The 10,958-nt window shown below is 33.6% G+C and overlaps 1 protein-coding gene and 1 long non-coding RNA gene across 2 annotated transcripts; both read right to left on the reverse strand.

Moving 5' to 3' along the window:
• Positions 1-5,925: 5,925 nt before the first annotated feature.
• LOC147476514 (uncharacterized) lies at positions 5,926-7,452 on the reverse strand. Its single transcript, XR_015208967.1, has 3 exons — positions 7,161-7,452; positions 6,880-6,931; positions 5,926-6,793 (listed from the first exon to the last, which is right to left on the reverse strand). It is a non-coding gene; the product is annotated as an uncharacterized LOC147476514 (long non-coding RNA).
• Positions 7,453-7,644: 192 nt separating this feature from the next.
• Positions 7,645-9,130, reverse strand: LOC147476515 (nuclear transport factor 2B-like). The gene is made up of 2 exons (XM_086584296.1): positions 8,758-9,130; positions 7,645-7,968 (listed from the first exon to the last, which is right to left on the reverse strand). The coding sequence occupies exons 1-2, from the start codon at positions 9,058-9,060 to the stop codon at positions 7,894-7,896; spliced, it is 378 nt and encodes a 125-aa protein (XP_086440422.1). The 5' UTR covers positions 9,061-9,130; the 3' UTR covers positions 7,645-7,893.
• Positions 9,131-10,958: the final 1,828 nt, after the last annotated feature.

Raw genomic sequence — 10,958 nt, forward strand, 5'->3', positions numbered from 1 at the left:
GTAGAGATCCTTTTATGACGCATTGAATCAACTAATAGAAAATGATTTAGATTAGTTTTTATTGGAAATACATAATAATTTAACAATAATGGTTACGTAAAAAAATCTACCGTTATTTCTTTTTCATGCCAAAATTCTCCATCTGTTATAGCAAGCAATCCTAGCATTTGCTAACTTATTAATCTCTCTAGGGACTGTATGGAAAATAATACGTCGGATATGTGGAAAAAAAAATGTCATCAGATATGTGAAAAAAAAAGTGTTGAAAGAAAAAACCACATAATTAAAGTTAAAATTTGATCTTACCTCCACAATAAATATTTTTTATTAGCTTTTGTAGAATGTCATCTCTATGTCTGTCGATTGTATCAGTCCTTCACTGACCATACATTGTGCTACCATCACAAAAAATAGTATATGTTGGTGAGAAATAGGTTTCAAGAGATTAAAGAAGTATTTACATTGTTTTTTTATAGTTATTATTGTCAGGTTTCAAGTGCAGAAAGAAATATTTACAATGTTTAATTTGGGTATTCCTCAAGCCATTTACAGTGGAAATGTGGTGTGTAACTGGAGCATTTCTTATCGTGATTGGAGTGGTTATCTGGATACTCAAGCATCGGATCAATGATGACTTCCGAGGTCCACCAAGGCAACAGATCATAACCATGTTTCTGTAAGTCTAACTGATGTATGAAACAGCATTTGGTACTCCATGACATTATTATCTTCTCTATGTTTAGCCCTTTAGTAAAAAAAAAATTTCTTTTTATGTTTGTGGTATTTATTTCTTGTTTGTGATATCTCGTGTCTTTCTGCCTTATGTGTGTGGATAAATTCCTTGTGCATGTAATTTATGTGTGTGCGTCTGTGCTCTAGATCACTCTCCAAACTTACCTCTCATAATCTCCTCTTGCAGGTTTAGCTTTTCCACACTTTTCAAGACAAATCGTAAGGAAAACTATAGATTTTATACACTAACGATATGTTTTGCTCAGCAATTTTTAAATTTTGTATATTGAGGCTAATCATCATTCCTGTTTATTAAATGACTAATAGAAGGAGATATTGTGAGCACAGTCAGAAGGATGGTGATGATGGTTTGGCTTTTCCTTTTGATGGTGGTCACTTCTAGCTACACAGCAAGTTTGACTTCAATCCTTACAGTTGAGCAGCTTTCATCACCAATCACAGGGATAGATAGCTTAATTGCAAGCAACCAGCCTATTGGGTATCAAAATGGGTCATTTGTTAAGGGATATTTAACCAAAAGCCTGAACATTCATTCAGGGGACTGTTAAAGAGTTTGAAGTCATTGAAGTTGAAAGGGAAGCTGAAGGAATAAACAACAATCAACAATCAACAATCAACATCATCATTATTATTTTCCAACATCTTGAAAGTAAAGGTTGGTTCTATCACCAAATTTTTATTTTTCAATAGGACGGTCATAATAGGAAAAGGAATAAGGAAAATTGATCACTAAAATATAAATCTAAATATTTTTTCTGTATCTTACAGGAATATGGTTGCTTCTAGACTTACTCTTTGAAGGAAAACGTTCCAGGCTCTTTCAAGGTAGCCTTTTGGAAGATGGTTGCTGATGATAGATGTGTCTCGAAAGAAGTTATTTGGTTGCTGATAGAGGTAGTTTGAGGAGTTAACTAGGTCTTAGATAAGTATAAGAAGGTTTATTGTTTGGAGGTTTTTTGTCTCGTGAGGTTTTAAGAAGGTTTTTTAAGTAGTTTGGAGTTTTTTGGTTTTATTAGGATTCATAGTTGAATTTGGTTTGTTTTTTTAATCTAATTTTGTGTTTGTATTGATTCGTGGTTATGGCAAATTAGTTAAAAGATTGTGCATGTAATTGATTATTTGTATCTCGATTAGATCTGGAGAATCTCGAGATGATCCTAGGTGTGATGTAATTCAACTTAGGGACCTATTTATAATAAATGAAGAACATGTCCTTGATTGTAATTAAGAATACGTCCTTACTTAAAAATTGTGCTGAAGTGGCCTCCTGAAAATCCATATAAACATTTTTGCCCACTGTGCAATAATAGATTTAGATATAAACATCACTAAATCAGTTCAGTACTTCAGTCCACACACCGTTGTTATTTCTGTCATCTCCAATTCTTCCTTGACTACAAACCCCTTGCCTAAAACAACTATAAGAAAGGGTCCAACTTCCGTAAGAAACTAGATTTTGGACCCAGGCATACTCCCGGGATCTATTAAATATTTTGTGTGCTGAAAAGGCTTTACAAAATGTCTCACCCAAATTTCTGAATTAGAATATATTTTTATTGAAAATAAACCAAAATACGTTAATGAGTTGCGATTATGGTGCATAAGTACTTGGAAACTAAATGATCAAATTGAGATAGCCTCTTCACTTTGTGGTTTAGGATATTAACCCGTAATTTTCAAATGGAATTATCTTAAACTCGATCTAGCTTGTATAACATTTTTCTTAGATTTATGGTGATTTAGCGGTAAATCATCACTGCTCGGCTTACGTACTAATGTGTACAAATCACTAAAATATCTATCAAATCACTAAAATTGATTGATTGTTTTCATATCCTCAAAGAATACACTACTCCCACTTGAAAAGATTAATCACATGAACGTGTTCTACGATGAATTGATGAATACAACAAAAAAATTCTCTTTCAAGAAAATGTGTTCACCTACTTAGAAAACTCCCCCAAGTATTTTCTCTTTTTCTAGGTGATTGTTTGTATACATGCAAAATATACTTATTCAATTCCAACATGAATAACAGAGAATATCATGTTGTTTTATGTCTTTCGTCAATGTGAACATGTCAAAGAGTTAACGTAAGATTGGGTGGGTAAAATGAGTAATAACCATTAATTTTTAGATTTGAACAATCTAATAATCAAATGGATGGAAGAAGAATGTGCCTTTCAAATAACATTCTCTTTCCAAACTTAAAGCTTCTAACACACCTTGAACTTACAATAAAATGCTCAAATATTCCATCTTATTTCTTATTTCTTATAGTAGATTTATCTATTCTCAATGTTTCTTCAAGTACATTACAAAACAAAGTTTGGATGAAGAAATAGTACCACAAAGTTCTTCCAATATTGCACTAATGATGAAAGGCTTAAGTTTGATGGTATCAATAAAGTGCCACAAAAATAAGTATAATAATAATTCACACAAACACTCTTCACTCTTTTGGACCAAAGAATTATCATCCATCAATTATTAGTAGAACACTCATAAGAATTTTTAAGCTTCGATATATTTTATTCCAAAATTATTAAAATTCCTACAACCGAAAAATGTTTAGGTGACTCTCTTTGTAACCAAAGTTTGTTGTATATCGAATAAAGGTTGTTGAGCTATTGCAAGTTCAACTGTAGTTCCATCACTTTGAAATGCTCATCACAATGCAAATTCAATAATAGCTTTCTTATGCAATACCAAGAGTAACTCATATAGGACATCATATTATTATACAACTTGGCAAGGTCCCACTCTATGATGATATGGACATTCTATAAGCATCCACACCCATTTATGAAGTTAGAGAGGTGAAACATACTTGGCAAGATCCTATTCCATAATATAGACATTCTTTAAGCATCCTGGCCCATATCTTTTAGTACTATCACATCTTCTTGCACTCAGAATGAGCAAAAATTTTGAAAATTTATTTTTAGTACTATCCCATCTTCCTGTATTTGGGGAAAAAAACAAAACTTAGGAAGCCAAAGATATCCACCTCGATCAGTTAATTTAATCATCGCTCCTGAATAAAGTGATTTCATTCATCGTATATTGTATTTATTATAAGAGTTAGATCCAATTCTGTTCCAGGAGCTGAAATGAAATGTAAAAAGGTTGTATATATTCAGTTTAAAGAAAGCCAATGAATTGTTTATAAATGAAATTAGTTAAGTACATATATTTAAGGTTTTGATTACCATTTAGGCGCTAAAGGAAACTGTCCCAAGTGCCAAATACAATTTTGCTTTTGAGTTTATTTGTGTTTTCCGATGATATCCGAATACAAAATCTAGATTGTTATAGTCAGCACTTATTGGATATGATGGAAAAAGCTCTATGGATTCACATGTAAACGTACTCTATTATTGCTCTATATGCATTGAATAGAAAAACAACATCACATACATAACCATGCATTACATCTACCTGTCTTCCAAATATGACTATCGGTGATCGTTCGATCCTTTCATAATGTTGAGTTTGCACATTGACATTTGATCTCGTGTTAATTTTGGCATTTTCTGAATCGAGTGTTCGAGTGTATGTATATGAGAGGTTGTGTTTGGATGATTATTAGATATATCATTAGATTTTCTAAAGAAACAATACCATACAAAGAAGCATAAATCAAATGTGCAAATAAAAGCACTCCTTCATAATAAGTTGGTGTTCTTTTTACAGGTCTAGACTTTCAATATGTATTATCATATTATAGCCTGCATGTATTTGAAAATCAGAATGAGACTCAAGAAAGAAAAACGAAAAAAAAAATGCATATGTTAAAAATGTGAGAGTGCATGATGGGTATTCGGGCACTTACTCGGGAAGTATATTGAGTCTACTTCTTAAGAAGTTAATAGCCAACAACAAATGCAAATTCCAGATATATGAAAGGGTTATGTGAATAACATTTTGAGTGTTCTAATTCGATATATCTCATATAATCCTTAGAGAATGTGGGGAACCGTCGGAAGTTGATTTTACACCCTATAATAAGTTATTAACTGAATAATATATAGTATTTTTTAGACCGTATTAATGATATATTCGAAATAATTAAGTCGGTGTTTTATCATAGACACTACAATTGTATGATTTGTAATAGGGAATTAGTTTTTACAAATCACCTATTTTTTAGCAATTTTTTTTATTTGATCAAATATATAAGAATTTGAACACTAAAATTGTTTGATTCTTAATAGGAAATTATCTTCTACAAATCACCTATTTTTTTAGATTTTTTTTTTTATTTGATCAAATATATAAGAATTAGAACACTAAAAGTGTTTGATTCGTAATAAAAAATTACGTTCTACAAATCACCTATTTTTTAGCAATTTTTTTTATTTAATCAAATATATAATAATTGGAAATACACTCAAACTCTCCAAATATAAGAATTAGAGATACACTCAAACTCTCCCAAGAAGTTCCATGTATGTGAGATTGTAGGCTATTAGAAAAGACTATCTTTCATATTAGAGTGACACATAGGAGAGAGAAAATGTTATCTCTCATATTAGAATGCCACATAGGAGAGAGAAAAATCTCTTTTAGAGTATCTGCTTTAGTATATAGACAAGGTTTTAGACCCGGCCATATGGCCGGGATCTTTTAAATATTTTGCGTGACGACAAGGCTTCATTTATGGTAAACAAAATTTAAACATCTTTCAAAATTAGAAAGTAAAGTTTAGACCACAAAAAAAACATTCTAATTATTGTAAGACATCTTTACATATGGAAAACATTAAATTTTTGCAATAAAATGTGCATAACCTCATGTCTAAAGCATAGCATCCAGTACCCTATAATCCTTTAACATGCGCCATGGCATGCCATGGTGACATGAAATTAAATCAGCGTCTAATACTACCATAGCATTAGCAACATGCACGACAATTATCCGATTTATCACGAACCATACACTTCCACTTCCAAGTATATATTAGAGTTCGACCGCAGGAATAACATCTCCCATATCACCACTCAGTGTCAATGTCTACCATCTCCATCTAAGCCAACAACCATCACATTTATGTAACACTATGTAACAAACTATAAATAACATCTTTGTTTAGTTATGTCACTTTATATATGTCTTCCTAAGTCCCGAGTACTTCCTAATATTGCTGGCTACCATTCTCAATGGTTTATAATTCTTCCATATTTGTTTTTGTATTCTCCACTACAAATTTGTTTTGACTTATTTACAACACACCGTTTTGACTTCTTTACAATAAATCAACCACTTAATCATATTTAATTTTTTATTACATAATTAATAAACATATATAGCTCGAAAGAAACAACGAAAAGCATTACCTTGCCGAGAACGTTATTCTTTTCTGGAATTGATGTGGATACTTGTATACCATTGCGAGTCAGAGGCATTGTTCTTAAACCACCTGTTGCTCCTTTCTTTTCAAGCAAAGCCTATTGCTGCACATGTATATTTCAACTGGAATGTTCTTCCTACAGAGTCAGAGTAACTCACACCAATCTCTATTAAAGAGATTATTGCATGTGTTCCTAATCTCAATCTTCTACCTTTACCCCTCACCATGGCATGCCACTTCAGTTTAGCTTTACTTCACTTCTCCAGTCCTGAGTGCATTGTACGTTGACTTGGTTGAGAATTCTCTATTTTAAAAGGCTACATCTCTGTAGCCAAAATGTCAAGATTTTGAAAGTGATGATTTGATAAACCAAAACATAACCTTAAATCTACACTGTTTCTTTCAAATAAGCTCAAAATAAAAAACTACTCAAACCCCTTATCTTATTTTCTTTGTATCTTCTGCTGGTCAAGAGACTGAATTAAAAGGCTATGAAATTGTCAGAAGGTAAAAATGTGCTTCGTCCTGGCATCCAATGGATGGTAAGCAACACACCAAGGGGAGAGAATTTCAAAGACTTAATCACTGCTGCCATCGTACACACTCTGTTTTTGGTACTTTCGTCTTCGGCCTTGTCATACCCAATGGACCACTTGAAACTTCTCTTATAGAGAAGCTGACCTTCACCTACAAAGTTATTTTTTTTTAGGGCGTTTATCTTTTTAATTAGCTATATTTAAACAATTAGTTGTATGGTTATTTGAGTTCGTTACCTGAAATTCCTTCAGCTAGCGCAATTTGATATTTATGATAGTGGCACTCAACCTTTAAAGTCAGATTGTTAGTAAAGTATATTGAAAGCTCAAACATGAATATTAACAAACAAAGTTCTTTAGCGCGCAATTCTCCAACAGTTCAAAACCCATCAAAAAAATAATAATTACCCATATTCTGTAAATTTTTAGGATTTTATGGTTGCCTTTTTTATTGAGTGAAACATCTTGAAAATTTATTTGAACTGTGAAGAACTTTGAGAAAGAAGTGAATACCACACCTTGATTTGAATGTTCTCTTCTTCAGTATTATCATCGTTTCGTAGAATCGTAGACACAACTGAATATGGGTTTTGGTAAACTTCTGTTTTCAGTGTTTGAGAAAGAGTTCTAGGAGAAGTTTGTTTCAATTGAGACACGTAAAAAGACCGCAACCAATAGAGATCCACGTGGATCACTCTTTAACAGAGAAAATTGGGTTTTGTTATTCCCTCGTGAAAAGTCTACATAGTTTTAGTTGGTTAAACTTTCCTATTAATTCGAAGAGTTTAGAAATGGGATGAATTGGGTTTTGTTAATGTCTCGTGAAAAGTGTATAGAGTTTTAGTGGAGAGATAGTCTATGTGACAATTTTAGTAGATCCACATGAGAGAGTTCTATTATAATAAAAATTGCCACCTAGAATGGTAATTGTCCATATTAATTGTATTCTGCTTTAATATAGAGAGAAATTACAGTAGATAGTAACCATGTATTTGCTGCCACTTTACCAAAAAAATAATGTATTTGCTGTCTCCATGGGTCAGCTCCATGTCCATGATCAACAATAATAAAATAAAAAGGACCAGTTCCATAAGGTACTTTATGGGCTTAAAGCCCTTATTCTAAGTTAAAATGGTTTTATGAACAAATGTTACTATGGCTAAATTTATTCAAATTGCTTATTCAAATAGCGACGCTCTCTACAATTGTGAACCACAGATGGAATAAAGCTAAAACAATGTGCTGAAGTCTTCAACCATAGTTGAGACGAAATATGTCATTCTGCACAAAAAAGCTTCCATGTAGTGTGGGAATTAAATGAAACATCTGCAACAAGCCAATACAAAGTTTTAATTCACATATATAGAATCATACTTTCATATTAAAATCTGGTGCTATAGGCTGTACATTTCAAATAATAATCTGGTGCTACGGGCTATACATTTAAAATGCACATTAGCATTTAGATAGGCATCTCAATATGTATCGAAAAAAAAAGAGATGTGTAGCCTTGTATCCGAAATTCACGATATATAAATTACAGGGGCTGTTCCACTAGCTGGCAATAGACTTTGACTTGGATGCTTAAGATTTTATATATACTTTGAAATGTCATCGTAAATATAAATTTCTAATTAAATTGGAAACAATAGAGGCAATTGGGCAGGCTGAATGCATTGCATTAAATCTTTCAACAGTAATGGTATCATCTAATTCCATGAGGGCTATACAGATCATGAAGGGAGTTGAGCCTACCCCATGGAGTGGTGGCACTAGAAGACATGTTAGCATGTTACCAGACTGGTAGAGATCTCTTTTATTATGCATGTATATAGAGAAGTTAAGAGAGCTGCAAATCACTTGGATAGATTATATATTTCTTGTAATGATGATCATGTTTGTTTCTTTCCTCCATTATGTAATGCTCTAAGTAGTATCATTGAGGAAGATGCGACTAGTACATTTAATATTATTTAAGATTCTAATGCAGGTGGGGTCATCCTAACCCAGCATTATATCTTTTCAAAAAACTAATAATATGAATTTCTAATTTGTTATTCACACATTAGACCTTAATAATTAGGAATTTTGAGAGAGAGCTAGGATGTTATTTACCTGGCTAAATTTGAGGTGGTGTTCTTCACCAGCCAACTGAAGGTTGCCACTAACAAAGACAAGAATGCCGCCAGTAACAGAAGAGGGTTGACAATCAATGGTTGTGATAAAGTGTTTACAATGCTCAAATGGTAATTGGTTGAGCTTATTAGCTATATCATCTCCACCTTGAACTTTCTGACCTTCAAAGGTGAGCATAGAAGTTGGTTGATATAGGGAGGAAAGAGAAGGTCTACTGGTGTCAAAGAGGAGGTAATAGTGATCTACAAAGGCTTTTCCAACCAATTCAACTTGTTCTTCCATACCACACCTCTTATTCTCCCTCTCTGTGAAAGGTTTTAATATAGAAAATTTGAAGAGGTATATATAAAGAATAAAATGCAGGGAAAGCAAAGGAAGAGATAAGTTATACGCTATTACCAACTTTTTCCCATGTTAGTATAGGCTGTGTTTCAACGCAAAGAATCTGAATTCAGAAAAACAGAAGAAAGCGCCAGCCCTCAATTAATTACATCTAAACAAGTAAATGATAATCATGAAATGACAAACAAAAGAGGTGAGATTATGGCGTAATACGAAAGCTGAATGGCATCTTCTCTGTTTATGAAAGAGCTCATAGCCGAAAGTAGAGAATATTTCCTTTTTGTATCTTTTTCTTTCTTCAAAAGCTAACTAATCCTTAGTGCAACACATTTCATGACCTATTACTGCGTTGGTTTCTAACTTTCTATTGCCTTTTGTATGTTTTATGGTCTTCTTCGCTTTATCGGACCATTGCGAGCCAATGCATTTCACTTGAGTTTCTTCACAAATTAATCTTCAGATGGTATATTGATTGCTGTCCCGGCCGTCACATATTTCCAATCTCTGATTTAGCTTCAATGCTCAATAGACATCATCATTCTAGTTGTCCACAATTTATGAATCAACATATTTCATTTCTAACCAAGAAAAATAAGATGGTTCGTAGCTATGTACATTTAAGTTCAACTAAAACCACAAACAATGTTGGCATCCATATGAATATCAGAGCAGTTTTGTTGCTCTGTCTAACATGATGCGCGTCTTAACTAATCTGTTTTTCATTCATATATATTTAACTTTATATCAGTGCACCTACCCCCCACAATGAAAAAAACATCGAGTTATCCGAGTGCAGGTTAGTTCAAAGATAAGCTGCACTAAATGACTTGGAAATCTGTCCTTATTTTAGCCCTTCTGGTTCATAGACTACAAGTTACTATCAATCCTCACATGGAGAATTAAGTTGTAAAAAATGACTGAATTTTCTTCTTCCCTCAATCCACCCATGGGGTGTGCTTTGGATCTCAGACTTTGGAGTTCTTGACGCATGGACCGCATGGCCACTTCACCTGATGGACTAGGGGTTCATAACTCCACAAGAGCTCATCAGCAGCTTCAGATGTAGTCTGGTCTGGTAGATATATTAGGTCGCACTTACGAATGTAGTAATGCAGTATTCATGAATCTATGTGAACCTAGAAAAACATGGAACTACGACATTATTGTTGGCATAAATGGTTTCTGTTGTGAATAAGACAATGCGGAAACAACGTTATCCACAACAAATAGATCAATTCTACATAAGGATCGATCCTTCTCACTAGACAAGACTTCAACACCCTCCAAGCAATATCTCACACTTCTCAATATCAAATAACAAACATATAAAGTAAAACAATTAATGTAAATGAGAACAAGCCACAAGACAAAGATATATCATGGTTCGGCAATTTGCCTACGTCCACACTGCGAGTTCCAAGTTTTCCTTGATGTCAAGAATAACAAATTACAAGATCTCTCAATTCACTCACAAAGAATGAACACTCAACTCACTAAGAATTGTTCTCTTACAATCTCTCTCTGAGAGGTCGCCAAAGGCATGAGCGCACCACGCGCCTTGTCCAGGCATACTTAGAGCGCGGGCGCGCCCTTAACACTAGAGAGAGAGAAACGTCTTTTTCTCTACATTCTCCACCTCGGTGAGGTTTTAACGCATAAAACCGAGCCGAACATATCGAGCAAGAACACATCCATCCAGAACTCGCAGTCAACCGCCCCGAAGGGCCATGCCCACAAAGGGCTCTTTCAAGCATATAGGATTTGAAGCAAGTCCAAACAGTGTTGGAAGTTAACTCCAGTGACAACCTTTGTCAGCATATCAGCAGGATTGTCATGGG

This window comes from Coptis chinensis, chromosome 9 (assembly GCF_015680905.1).
Source record: "Coptis chinensis isolate HL-2020 chromosome 9, ASM1568090v1, whole genome shotgun sequence".
Classification (NCBI taxonomy): Eukaryota; Viridiplantae; Streptophyta; class Magnoliopsida; order Ranunculales; family Ranunculaceae; genus Coptis; species Coptis chinensis.

What these genes read in the sequence shown, in the direction of transcription:
- LOC147476515 (XM_086584296.1), bottom strand. Translation starts at nt 9,060, where the DNA reads ATGGAAGAACAAGTTGAATTGGTTGGAAAAGCCTTTGTAGATCACTAT. An exon ending in ACCACCTCAAATTTAGCCAG is followed by an intron (nt 7,969 to 8,757) that starts GTAAATAACATC and finishes GGCTTGTTGCAG; the next exon opens with ATGTTTCATTTAATTCCCAC.